This window comes from Mus musculus, chromosome 9 (genome assembly GCF_000001635.26).
Source record: "Mus musculus strain C57BL/6J chromosome 9, GRCm38.p6 C57BL/6J".
NCBI lineage: Eukaryota > Metazoa > Chordata > Mammalia > Rodentia > Muridae > Mus > Mus musculus.
The window spans coordinates 114,608,106-114,622,119 of NC_000075.6; the positions used below are offsets into that span (position 1 = coordinate 114,608,106).

The following is a 14,014-nucleotide window of genomic DNA, read 5'->3' on the forward strand; positions in this document are numbered from 1 at the left end:
GAATGGAATACCAGATCTTGGGAAGAGCAACACGTTTTTTGTTTTTATTTATTTTTTTAAAGATGTATTTATTATGCACACAGTGTTCTGTTCGCATGTATGACTGCATGCTAGAAGAGGGCACCAGATCTCATTATAGATTGTATGAGGCACCATGTGGTTGCTGGGAACTGAAGTCAGGACCTCTGAAAGAGCAGCCAGAACTCTTACCTTTTGAGTCATTTCTCCAGCCCATAACATGTGATTTTTAAAGATTTGTGTGCATTATCTCATGTGTATGAATGTTTTGCCTACATGTACGTATATGTACCATGTATATGCCTGGTATCTATGGAGGTCAGATAGGGCATGCAATCCTTTGGAACTGTAGTTACAGGCGGTTGTGGGTAACTATGAGTGCTGGGAATCCCACCCAGGTCCTCACAAAACTCTCCAACCCCAGCGTGGGCTTTGAAGCACCAAAACCACACCTCCAGCCCCATCAGTTAATCGTGAAACACTTCCCAAGTGGGGGAAATCAGTATTTCTAAAAAGATGTATCTTGACATCTTAAAAGATGTATGAATGGTTTTGTGGATAAATGTGCTCCATGTGTGTGCTGTGTCCATAGAAGCCAGAAGATGGCCTCCCATTAACTTGTGGAATTGGAGCTAACAATGCCATGAGCCAACTGACTGTGAGTGCTAAACCTGAACCTGGGTCTCCTCTGGAAAAATAGCAAGTGCCCTTCAACAAGGAGCCAGGCCCTGATTCTATTTCTCTTTGTTTTTTGAGATAGTATTTCTCTATTTTATACTCCTGGGTGTCCTGGAACCTACTATGTGTAAACCAGGTATTTCTCTACCTCTGAACTGCTGGGATCAGAGGTGGGAACCACCAAGCCTGACTTTTTTTTTTGTTTTTGAGACAGGGTTTCTCTGCACAGTCCTGGCTGTCCTGGAACTCACTCTATAGACCAGGATGGTCTTGAACTCAGAAATCAGCCTGCCTCTGCCTCCCAAGTACTGGCGTGTGCCACCACTACCCGGCTATCTATTCTTTATACCCTCCGGTCTCCACCTTCACTGTGCTGTGGTTACAGGCCTGTGTGACCAGGGCTAGCTTTGGGGATAAAAATCCAGGACTTTGTAAATGCCAAGAAAGCATTCACCAACTGAACTACATCCCCAGCCTGCAGGATGCTTCTGAGAGTCTGATTTAGCACAGAGTCTCTTAGCTACCTCAACTATCTGTTACCTGGCTTTCGCCTGCGTAGAGCGGAGCTTTAGACTTGTTTTCTTTTATATGCACATGAAAAACTGATTCTCGGCTGGAGAGGTGGCTCAGGGGTTAGGAGCACCAACTGCTCTTCCAGAGGTCCTGAGTTCAATTCCCAGCAACCACGTGGTGGTTTATAACCATCTATACTGTGATCTGATGACCTCTTCTGGCATGTAGGCATAAATGCAGGCAGAATACTGTATATATGATAAGGAAAGAAAGAAAGAAAAAGAAAGAAAGAAAGAAAGAGAGAGAGAGAGAGAGAGAGAGAAAGAAAGGAAGGAAGGAAGGAAGGAAGGAAGGAAGGAAGGAAGGAAGGAAGGAAGGAAGGAAAGAAAAGAAAAATGGAAACTCAAGAGATTGACCATATATCTTAAAAACTGGTGCGGATGACTTCCCGCGTCGGCTCTGCTGGAAACAGGGAACCCCTGTACGGTGCCTTAGTGTTACTGAGCACAAGGACATGACTTGGTGGGGAAACGTCTTCACTGGCTAAATCATCCTGACGGCCCAGCGATATTAAAAAATTAAAAACCAACAACAAAAACCACTACCACCAATAAAATCCCAACCGCAAAGCCCTTAGGAGGCAGAGGCAGAGGCAGGCTTCTGCCAGGCCGCCTGGCTCCCTGACTGACTGTGTATTTGCTAGATTCAGTGCTCTTAAACCCTGAGTCGTCTCTTCAGCTCCGAGTTTTGAGACTTTTATCTTTGTTTTTTATAGTCCTTTTTTTTTTGCATATGAGCCAACATCCTTTGTTCAGCTCACTAGAAAACTTACTTTTTCAGAGAAGTGTTGTCTAATAAGAGCCAACCAGGATCTTATAACTTGGGGTGGAGCTTAGCTCAATGGTAGCGATGAAGCACCTGCCCATCATGCACAAGTCCTTGGCTACCTGCCCCCTCAGCACTACCTGCTCCCCCCCCAGCACTACCTGCCCCCTCAGCACTACCTACCCCCTCAGCACTACCTGCCCCACCCCAGCACTACCTACCTCCCCAGCACTACGGCCTCCCCACCCCAGTTTGTTCAGATAAGCTTACAGGGGTTGCAGCTGACAGTGGGTAAGAGCACTGCTGTGTGGGTGTGGCTGCACACCCTGGAGCTTTAGCAGTGAGGGGAGGGGAGGCTGGATTGTTAGGTCTTGTAGGATGCTCCCAGGCAGAAGACAGTGCTGTGCAGACCCACACAGTGGGGCCCACCATGTATATATGCAGTGGTGTGACGGGGTCAAGGGCAGGTGCTCCTCCCAGTGGCCGCTCCACCTCAGGTACTCACTTGAGGTTTTCTAACTCCTGTTTCCTCAGCGGAGAAGACGGTGGAGCGGGAATGAACTTATCTCCATCATGGCTCTTACTGCTGAAATAGAGAAAGACTCTTAGGTATGGAAAGAAACACCACTGTGCAATTTGTTCTCCTGTTGCTACTGCACCTCGCCACCCAGTTCTGACAACAACATATGCAAGTGGGAGCAATGAGTGCACGAAGGCCTAGCCCTACAAACACGCTAACTCCAAACTATCTCACTGCACTACTGTATTTTCCCTAGCACACAACAGCACTTTTACATAAGCACATTCACACACTTCAACTTTTTCTTCTTCCTTTCCTTTTTTTTTTTTTGTTGGGTTTTCTAGACAGGGTTTCTCTGTGTATCCATGGCTGTCCTGGAACTCACTCTGTACACCAGGCTAGGGCCTCAAACTCAAGTGATCCACTTTCTTCTGCCTCCCAGGTACTAGGATTAAAGGTATGCACCACCATGGGCCAGCTCAAAATGTCTTTAGTAAATAAACTGTTTTGTGGTTCAGCTGATAGAGTGCTCGTCCAACAAGTATGAAAGCCCCCATTCCCTCCTGGCATTGCATAAACCAGGCATGATGGTGTGTGTCTTTAATTCCCAAGACGTGGGAGGGAGTAGCCAAAGGTCACCCTCAGCTACCTAGTGAGTAAGCCTGGTCTATGTGAGACCTTGTCTCAAAATTTCTATAATGAATACTTAAAAATGTCTAATATCAGCCGGGCGTGGTGGCACATGCCTTTAATCCCAGCACTCGGGAGGCAGAGGCAGGCGGATTTCTGAGTTCGAGGCCAGCCTGGTGGACAAAGTGAGTTCCAGGACAGCCAGGGTTACACAGAGAAACCCTGTCTCAAAAAACCAAAAAAAACCAAAATAAACAAAAAAAAAAAAAAAAAAAAAGGAAAGAAAGAAAGAAATAAATGAAAGTGTTGAATGGAGATGCAGTTTACAGGTGATACGAGAGAGCAGACCTTCCAGCAGGGATGGTGGCTCACACCTCTGATCCAGCAGCACCAGGGAGGCTGAGGCAGAAGGCTCACTACACTTTTGAAGCTGATTTGGGGGGGAAAAAAAAAGGCTTTTCTTTTCTTGCTTACTCTTTTATTTTATTTTTTATTTTTTATTTTTGGAGACAGGGTTTCTTTGCTTAACAGCCCTGTCTGTCCTGGAACTCAAGTTGAAGACCAGGCTGACCTCTGTCTGTCTTTGTCTCCTGACTGTTGGGATAAAAGGTGTGTGCTACCACATCTAGTTGGCACTTTAAAAAAAAAAAAAAAAAATATATATATATATATATATACATATATATATATATATATATATACACACTTTTAAAATGTGTGTATGTGATTATCTGTGGTCGTAGATGTGCTATGGAACACACATGGTGGCCTGCCTGCCCACCTCACCCCAGGTTGGCTCCTAATAGTCAACAAATGTTAAAAAAAAAAAAAAAAGCTGTCTCTGGCACACATGACTTTCAAATATCCCCACTGTTATCCTAACTGTGTTTCTCTTCTTTCCTATTTCTCCAGACAGGGTTCTGTTACATATCCCAGGCTAGTAGCTTGTTGTCCTTCTGCTCCCAGAATGGGCCACAGGAGTGTGCCATCATACCTGGCTCTGGCCTCCAAGCCGCTCTTTAAGAGCCTATCTTGTCTCAAGTGCTCTGATCACTCAGCTTGCCTCTCCTTTGGTATGAGTGAATTTTGGAACTGCTGGAGGAAGTTTGGGAAGCTATCTAAAGGACAGACAGACAGACAGACAGACAGACAGGTTTGCTGAAGAAGTCCTAAAGGACTTTTGCCAAGGTGGGTACATTGGTTAGTTTTTTTGTCAAATTGACACAGCTAGAGTAACTTGGGAAGAGGCACCTCAACTGAGACAAGGCCTAGAGGCAAGTCTGTGGGGCTTTTTCTTGACTGCTGACTGACACAGAAAGACCCAGTCCACTGTGGGTGGTGCCAGCCTGGGCAGATGCATCTGGGTTGTGTAAAAAAGCACAGTGAGCTATGGGAAGCAAGCCATGTGGAATAGGCCTGTCTAGGGGGAGGTGCTGATACTGAGAGCTGGTTCTCTAATTGGTTCTTGATTTGGTCAATAAAGGAGGCCAGGAGCCAATCACTGGGCAGAAGGGACAGGTGGGATTTCCGGGTCCCAGGAGGAGAAGGCTTTGGAAGGAGAAGCATGAAACAATCATGCAAGATCTTGGAGAAGCTAGAAGCAGCGGCCGCTGCCACTGGAGGTCTGCAGAGGCCGCTGGTACAGATAGGATGATAAGTTTAGAGCAGGAGACTCTGTGCCCAGCAACTGTGCTAGCAGGCAAGTTCTAAAGTAATAAAACTGTCTTGAGTGTTTTCCAACTGAGGAGCAAAGGGGGTTAGAGAGAGACATGGGTCAGTTATGGCAGCCTGGTGAAGCTAAGCCAAGAGGAACACAAGAGAAGCTGAGAGCGAGCTGTAGAGCGAGGCAGCTCTTAGGCCAGCCAGAAGTGGCTCACACTCAGAGCTAAGCTGGGAGGGGCCAGAGGGCTGCTGCTGTCTAGGTCAAAGGCAGGGGTGTGTTTTTTAAAACCACATGCAACAGAGTTCTTCCTCAGCTTCTATCTGCTTCAGTTCCTGTCCCAGTTTCCCTCAACAGTAAGCGATCAAGACCTTGCCGTCCTGTGGTGAGTTGAGTAAGAATGGCCCCCTTAGACTCATATATATGAATCTTAGCCAACAGAGAGTAGCACTATTTAAAAGGATTAGAAGGTGTGGCCTTGTTGGAAGAAGTGTGTCACTAGGGGTGGGCTTTGAGTGTTCAAAAGCTCAAGCCAGGTCCCAGCATCTCATTCTTCCTGCTGCGGTTGGATCCAGATGGAGAACTCAGCACCATGTCTGCCTGTGTGCTACCACATGCCCTACTATGACAAGAATGGACTAAACCTCTGAAACTGTCAGGTGACGGATGGTTACCTGCACGTCTCGCTGCTCTCGCTGCTTTCCGTGTTCCCTCCAAGCTGGCTGCTGCTCTTGGAGCCATTTTCCTGCTTGGGATCTTGCTGTTCTTCAGGTAACAGCAACAAGGCATTTCTGAGACAGATGGCTGCAAACTCCACACTGGCTACAGGAATGGCTGAAGACTGACCATCACTTCAAAGAACAAGACAAAATAGCTTTACAGACTGTAGAAAAATAAACCAGACTTTTCTTTTTTCTTTTTTGGTTTTTTGAGACAGGGTTTCTCTGTACAGCCTTGGCTGTCCTGGAACTCACTCTGTAGACCAGGCTGGCCTTGAACTCAAAAATACGCCTGCCTCTGCCTCCAGAGTGCTGGGATTAAAGGCTGCGCCACCACGCCCGGCCAGACTTTTTTGCTATAAGGAATCATTAACTGTGATGGCACACGCTTTTGATCCTAGCACTCAGAGGCAAAGACAGAGAAACCCTATCTCAACACAATTAAAAAAAAAAAAAAAAAACCAGAATCATTAACTGTTACTGAACTTTCTCTCATGTACAAAAAGTTTAATAAAAGCTGTTATAAGCAAATGGTAAAAAAAAAAATCCAACCCCAAATCTCACACAAGACATAAAACTACAAAGGACTGTAAGCACATATATCAGAACAGGAGGAGACTCTGCACTGTCAATACTAACGCAAGACAACTGTAGGTGGAGCCATGAGAATGGAGGCACACTAGAATGCACAGGGTGTGGGCTGGGCTGGAGACAGCTCAGCAGTTAGGAGCGCCAGCTGTTGTTGTAGAATCTGACTTTCGGCACCCACATGGTGGCTCAGGACTGTGTGTAACTCTGTCCCAGGAGACCTGATACTCTCTTCTCAACTCCTTGAGAACCAGGCATGCATGTGGTGCACATAAACGCCCACAAAATATCCCCCAAAACTTAAAACCTAAGTCAGCACACGGTCAACACTATTATAATTTTTTTGCCTGTAAATATTTTTAATCAGAGGTCGGCTGAATCCCTGGATGGGAACTCACAGACAAGGCTGAGGAGCAATTCTCTAGGAAGCAGACATGAGCTAAAATAAAAAGGAGACAAATGCCCTCTTCTGGACATTCTGACTCATGGCAATGAGTAGTGTGCTTCCTTAGGGTCTGTCTGTATCCACAGAAGCTCTAAATCATAATTACAGTAGACAGACCAACTCACTACAGACTCACTCAGTTTGGGCCTGTTTAATGATGTAGCAATAAACTGTCACCACAAAGCAATTCCTCCTGTGAAACGGTCAAGCCCAAGCTACTGCCCACTAAAAGCACGGCACCGACAGTGTTGTTACAGAGACACACTGGCTCATGGCAAAATACTCACTTGTAGACAGTGTTCTGAATTGACTGTGATGCCAGAACTATTTTACGGTGATATCCCTGACCAACAATAGACTGTACAATGCCTTTTTTGGTGGGAAGACCTTTAGTTTCTTGCTCAGAAGTCTAGAAAACAAAAAATATTTAAGATAAAATGTAAAGAAACAGTAAAAATGGCATAAAATATGGTCAAATAATTTACAAGTATTATGGCCTTTTTTTTTTTTTTTAAAGATTTCTTTATTTCTGAGTACACTGTAGCTGACCACTAGAAGAGATTATCAGATCTCATTAGAGATGGATGTGAGCCACCATGTGGATGCTGGTAACTGAACTCAGGACCTCTAAAAGAGGTTAGTCAGTGCTCTTAACCTCTGAGCCATCCCTCCAGCCCCAGTTATTATGTTCTATAATGTATTTATTTTATGTACACAAATGTTTGCCTGTTGATATGAATATGTACCACGTGTGCACCTGGTGCCTGTGGAAGCTGACGAGGGCTTGGATCCCCTGAACTACAGGCAGCTGTGTACCACCATGTGATTACAAACCTACCCTAGGTTCTCTGCAAGAGAAGCAAGTGTCCACCTCTCCAGCACCAAATTTTAGAATTAAGAATTTGTGTTTGTGTGTGTATGAGACAGGATTTTGTTCTGTAGCTCAAGCTGGCCTCAAACTTTCAATCCTTCTGCTTCAACCTCCTGTGTGCTAGGATTACTATCATAGCCACTTTGTGAAACTACATTTCCCCACCCTCCCAACCCCTGCACTGTGTATTTGTGTATGTGGTACATATGTGCCTGGTTTTGAATCAGAGGCCTGGGGGTAACATACAAAGATGTGCTAGATTTTTCTCCTATTTGTTTATCGAGGCAGAGTCTCTCAACAGAACTGTGGCAGTTTGAATAGGTTTGGCCCCCATAGACTCATGTGCTGAATGCTTGGCCACAAGGAGTGGCACTATTAGGAGATGTGGCATTGTTGGAGTGGGTGTGGCTTTTGTGGAGGCTGGCTTTGAGGTAATATATGCTCAAGCTCTGCCCAGTGTGGTACAGAATCTTCTGCCTGAAGCCTTTTTTTTTTTTTTTTTTTTTAAAGATTTATTTATTTATTATATGTAAGTACACTGTAGCTGTCTTCAGACACACCAGAAGAGGGAGTCAGATCTTGTTACAGATGGTTGTGAGCCACCATGTGGTTGCTGGGATTTGAACTCTGGACCTTCGGAAGAGCAGTCGGGTGCTCTTACCCACTGAGCCATCTCACCAGCCCCTGCCTGAAGCCTTTTGTAAAAACTTTTTTAAAAACTAAAGTACAGAGGCTGGAAAGATGGCTCAGCGGTTAAGAGCACTGACTGCTCTTCCGAAGGTCCTGAGTTCAAATCCTAGCACCACATAGTGGCTCACAACCATCAGTAATGAGATCTGATCCCCTCTTTGGAGGTGTCTGAAGACAGCTACGGTATACGTAATATAATAAATAAATTTTAAAAAACAAACAAACAAAACCCCCCTGAAGTACAGAAGAGCTGGCTCAGTCGTTTAGAGCACTCGCTGCTCTTGCAGAGGAATCCCAGTGTTTCCAGCAACCCACACAGCAACTCAAGTTTCAGGGGCTCTGATGACCTTTTCTGGCCTCTGCAGGCTGCGCACGAATGTGGTGAGCACATACACAAGCAGGGAAAACACACTATCCATAAAAATAAATCTTAACAAGGAAAACCCCAAGCATAGAGCTAAAGAAGCAGCTCAGAGGGTGAGTACGTTCCTGTTATGAACAAGGCTCTGAGTTTGAACCAGCACTCGTCCATATGTGTGCATGCCTGCCCTGGCTCTCTCCTCTCCCTCCCCCTTCTAACTTTCAATACATCATCAAAGTCTTCCGAGAGCATTAGTCCCCTCTCTGCTGCATTCACGTCAACTTCTGAAACCCTGGATGTGAAACTGCCCCGCACAGGCTTCTTCTAAACCCTTGGCTCTTTCACCTGCTGCTCATCAGAAAATGCTGCTCAATAATGAGCCTCAGTATCCTTCGTAGCCTATGTCAGACAAGTGTGCCGGGCAAGCCTTAGGAAGCCAACTGCTCCACCCCTCACAAACCAAGGGAAGAGAGGTGAGGGGAACTCAGACACCTGGTAATTCTTATTTCACCCAATTCACACCGACCCCGCTCAGCCAGAGACTCAGGAGGCTGCTACCGACCGAGAGAGAACAGCTCAGGGCAGCCCAGTTTCAGACACTGAGGACCGGTGTGTCCGAGAAGATGCATGACTGTCACGTGCCTCACTGGAGGGAGTGCTGTTTAATGCACTCCTGTGCACACTCCATCAGAGCCAGGTGCTCTGACCCCTGGGACAGAGCCCACCCTCCTGCTTACAGACGGCACAGCGCAGCCCTAGCAGGAGCCACCACGCCTCACTGTTCTGACACAGACTCCTCACTGGCATCAACCTTTGCCAAGAATTACAGCTAAGCAAGTGACTGTGAGCAGAAGACTTACATTCAGTGGCAGTGAAAATGGAAATGAGGTCTTAGATTCCCAGGTTTTTTTTTTTTAAGTTATTTATTTATTATATGTGAGTACACTATAGCTGTCTTCAGAAACACCAGAAGGGGGCGTCAGATCTCATTACGAATGGTTTCAGACACCATGTGATTGCTGGGATTTGAACTCTGGACTTTCAGAAGAGCAGTCAGTGCTCTTGACCGCTGAGTCATCTCTCCAGTCCCAAGTATCTTCTGCTTTCCATGTACCAAGTGTAGAAGAGGAGAAACAGAGACTCAAAGAGCTACTCAAGCAGCACTCACCCCTTTATTGGCAGCAATGCAGCACTCAGCCAGCCGTAGCCAGAGACGAGGATTCGCGTGGTACACCTGAACAGCTTCAATCAGACACTCGAAGGCAGCGAGAGGCCTCCCGACGTGCAGCAGCTGGATCCCACAGTTGTAGAGCAGCTCATATCTTTTGTTGGTCAGCAATGTACACATGGGTCTTCCAGAAAACTTTTTGCCTTGTGATAAAATGTGGAGAATAGACAAGTAAACACTTCCATATTTAGTACCAGTGACTCCAATGTGACACTGTAATGGTTCTCTCTGAGGTGGTTTCTCCATGCCTAGCTCCCCAAGTACTTGACACTCATGTCAGATGTCTGTACTAGGAAGGACACAAATGCCCAGGATTGGGCCAGCTCTTCTGGCAGTGTTGCTTCAGGGAGGCAAAGAGCTGAGTGAGTCACTGGCTTTCTGAACTACAGCACCTTGCCCTCCTTCAGACCGCTTGGCCACTTTGTTACCATATGCTACACTTTCTCAGTGACTCAGAGTCTACAAGACTACCACTTGCCATTTAAAATACATTTTTCATCACTTAAATAGGTGTTTATGGTTTTAAAAATTACAAAGATGCTTGATTTTAAATTCTGATCAAAGATCCATATAATCTGAACGTAAATGACAAACTTCAGCAAGTTTCTTTAAGGCTTTTTTTTTAAGATTTATTTATTTGTTTATTTGTTTGTTTATTTTATGTGAGTACACTGTTACTGTCTTCAGACACACCAGAAGAGGGCATCTGATCCCATTACAGATGGTTGTGAGCCACCATGTGGTTGCTGGGAACTGAACTCAGGACCTCTGGAAGAGCAGTCAGTGCTCTCAACCACTGAGCCATCTCTCCAGCCAGCTTTAAGGCTCTGAGATGCCACCAAAACATCACTTGTGAAGTTCTGCCAACAATTTATAATATTAGCCCACAGTCAAGAAATCCTAATGACTAATCAGAACTGGATGGCATACCACTCAGGACTACTGATTCAAGTCCATAACAAACTGAGGGTAATGTAATGTTTTGGTCTTTTCTTTTTTTCTGCTATGTCTATGTGTTTTCGTGTGTGTGTGTGTGTGTGTGTGTGTGTGTGTGTGTACACATGTGGAAGCCCAAGCTTGAGGTCGAGAATCTTCGTCAGTCATCCTTCTGTCTTATTCTTGCAGGCAGGACCTTTTCATTAAGCTGCAGCTTCCCGAATGAGCTGGTCAGCTTGCTCCAGGACCTCTCACCTCTGCTCTCTGAGGCCGGAATTACTCTCCCACTGGATGACTGCTATTCCTTTGATTAGGACATCTTGTCTCATCCTCCAAGCCCTGAATGTATCACCCACGCCCAGATCCCTCCCCGACACTTGCTATTTCAACCACGTGTGTCAAGGAGGACACTGCAGGTCCCCAGTGCTTGTTCACCTGGATCAGTGCCACCCGCACTGAGCTGGGCGCAGACGTTGTCATTTTCCTGCAGAGCCTTCTTGAAGTAGAAAATCCCCAAATTGTGCTTGCTCATGGCAAAATGGATACAACCAAGGTTATTCCAGAACATGCATCTCAAGCATTCACCTGGAAACAACACAAACTACTTTACACACATAATCTGTTTTTTGCAGTCTCTCAAGTAGACAGCAGACCTAGTTGCTGTCAGTTAGCTAACCTATTTGGAAAGTCAGTTAGTCCCCACAGGACAGTTCATGAGGCACAGGGCAAAGCTGAGTGAAACCCTGTTTTGATGGATTTCTAAAACAACCCTGATACTTTTTTATTGATCTTATTCTTTTTAACGAGTGATAAAACACAGTAACTTAATATATATGCCACACATCCACAGTGAAATCCTGTGCAAACTGTAAACCGTGAAGCACCTAAACATGGGAGCTAGAGTTCAGCTCAATGGTAGAGCTGGCTTAATATGTACAAGGTCTTAAGTTGAACACACACACACACACACACACACACAGAAGCAGCTAGAATACATTAAGTGAAGAATAGCAGGGAGAATGTATGCGGTACAACAGAGACTACAAAGCCTGCTTTCTCTTAAGCCTCAGTGTCCACTCTACTCCATCTATCCACCTACCATCCATCATACTAACAACCACCTCGGACAGGACCTTGTGCAGAAAAGGCTGACCTCATCTGAACTTTCTGCAGTTGAAAATGACCTTCTAATTCTCTTGCCTCTACCTCCCACAGTGCAGGGATCACAGGCAGGATCCCACACCTGGTTTGTGTGGTGCTAGGGATGAAAGCCAGGGCTTTGCATATGACAGTGAACTCTACTATCTGGTAGGACCCTGGCACTATTCTCATTGTGAGAGGGTCTCACACTGGTCCTGGTAGCCTACAACTCACTAAGGAACTGAGGCTTGCTTGGCAATCTCTCTGCCTCAGCCTCCAGAGTTCAGAGATTGCAGGTGTCATCTGCCATACCCAACTGGGCATTCTTTCTTTGTTTTTTAAAAAATCTATTTTCAGACACACCAGAAGAGGGAATCAGATCCCATTACAGATGGTTGTGAGCTACCATGTGGTTGCTGGGAATTGAACTCAGGACCTCTGGAAGAGCAGTCAGTGCTCTTTTTTTTTTTTTTTTTGGTTTTTCGAGACAGGGTTTCTCTGTATAGTCCTGGCTGTCCTGGAACTCACTCTGTAGACCAGGCTGGCCTCGAATTCAGAAATCCGCCTGCCTCTGCCTCCTGAGTGCTGGGATTAAAGGCCCCTCGAGCAGTCAGTGCTCTTAACTGCTGAGCCACCTCTCAAGCCCTGAGCATTATTTCTTAGCTTATACATTATTTCATCTGGCCTATCAGTTGCCCTTTGACTATTAAGTTAGAGACTGTAACAGAAGCCTTTGTCACCTGTCACATGTTTGGAAAACTCATGCCCACCAACAGTTATCATTTGTTCTGTGACTTGATCTTGTATGGTTTTGTTTTGTTTTTCTGTTTCAAGACAGGATTTCTCTGTGTAGCCCTGGCTGTCCTGGAACTCGGATCTGTAGACCAGGCTAGCCCTGAACTCAGATAGATCTCTGCCTCTCGAGAGTTGGGACTAAAGGTGTGTGCTAACACATGTTTGTGTTTGTAATCACAAAAGCTGAATGTATTTTGTGGTCAAATGTTTAGTTATCTCTTCAAGATTGTGGGTAATGTTCAAGCAAGCGTTCTTCACCACAAAGTAGAATAGTCATTCCAGTTTCCTTCTACAATTTCTTTTTTTATGTTTAATCTCCATTGATGTTTTGTCTGCATGTATGTGTATGTGAGGGTGTCAGATCTTGGAATTACAGACAATTGTGGGCTGCCATGTGGGTGCTGGGAATTGAACCCAGGTCCTCTACCAGTCAGCACTCCTCACCACTGAGCTTTTATTTATTTTTACATTCCAATGCTTCCTGTTGGTAGATTTTTTTTCCCCCTTTGATTCAACAAAAATAACGTAAGCTTAGCTTTCACTTTCTGAATGAGCATTCCGTACCATTCCCTGAGGCCTGTGTAGTGACAGAGGTGACGGCATGTGCTTACAGTCTTTGCACTGAGAGTGGGGGCAGCAACATCAACGTTCAAGGTTATCCTTGGTTACACAGCCAGTTCAAAGGTAGCTTCTGTATGTGAATCTGAGTACGGTGTTCTATCCCAGTAGTAGGGAGGTAGAGTGAGTCAGATCTCTGAGTTTGAGGCTGGCTAGAGTCAGACAGTGAGACTCTCAAAACAAAAGAAAATTACAGTAAATGTACTAACTAGCATGCCCTACTTTACCCTCATGACACACAACACCAACTTACATACGAGTTGGTAACAGGATATTCAATGCCCATTTCCCAAGGCTGTATGCCCTGAGCTCTAAATGAGGCAGGGACATTAAAAAGAAGAGAAGGGGCTGGTAAGTTAGTTTAGTGATGGGAAAGCCGTTTCCTGAATCAGACTTTGGGTCTGATCACAGTCAGCAAGAGGCAGGCTGGCCTGGACTGTACAGCAAAGCCGTATCTCAAAGAAAAAGCAAACGAGAGACAAGAGTAAGCACGCTAAAATGTGTCAACAGACTCATTCTAGGTATGGCATATAGGCAATTTAAGCTACATTTTTATCTTCTAAATATTCTTTAATAAGCATATTTTATCAACAACAAAACTTAAATTTACAAATGGATAAAAATTAAGGATTTCAACACTAGGAGCAAGCAAATCACAACGTAGATAAATGAACTGACTCAATGACTACTTCCTGTCCGGCTCTTGACCTGCAGTTGACTTTCCTCACAGCACACTTGTAATTTGAGAGATCATTTTATACCACCACAACAAAAACAAC

General features: G+C 45.2%; 1 protein-coding gene across 7 annotated transcripts in view; it reads right to left on the reverse strand.

Annotated features, from left to right (window-relative positions):
- Cnot10 (CCR4-NOT transcription complex, subunit 10) overlaps positions 1-14,014 on the reverse strand; it is a 54,347-nt gene that overhangs the window by 22,232 nt on the left and 18,101 nt on the right. For 5 of the 7 annotated variants that reach the window (XR_003948060.1, XR_003948061.1, XR_003948062.1 and 2 more), the window contains exons 9-13: positions 11,118-11,267; positions 9,687-9,889; positions 6,884-7,005; positions 5,519-5,695; positions 2,540-2,620 (exon numbers count right to left, since the gene is read on the reverse strand). Coding sequence is in view for 4 of the 7 variants with exons in the window: in NM_153585.5 (NP_705813.2) it covers positions 2,540-2,620; positions 5,519-5,695; positions 6,884-7,005; positions 9,687-9,889; positions 11,118-11,267 (733 nt within the window). In the remaining 3 variants the exon portion in view is untranslated. The remainder of the gene's footprint in view (positions 1-2,539; positions 2,621-5,518; positions 5,696-6,883; positions 7,006-9,686; positions 9,890-11,117; positions 11,268-14,014) is intronic. The other 2 variants (XM_030244727.1, XM_006512399.3) reach the window with 1 other exon arrangement.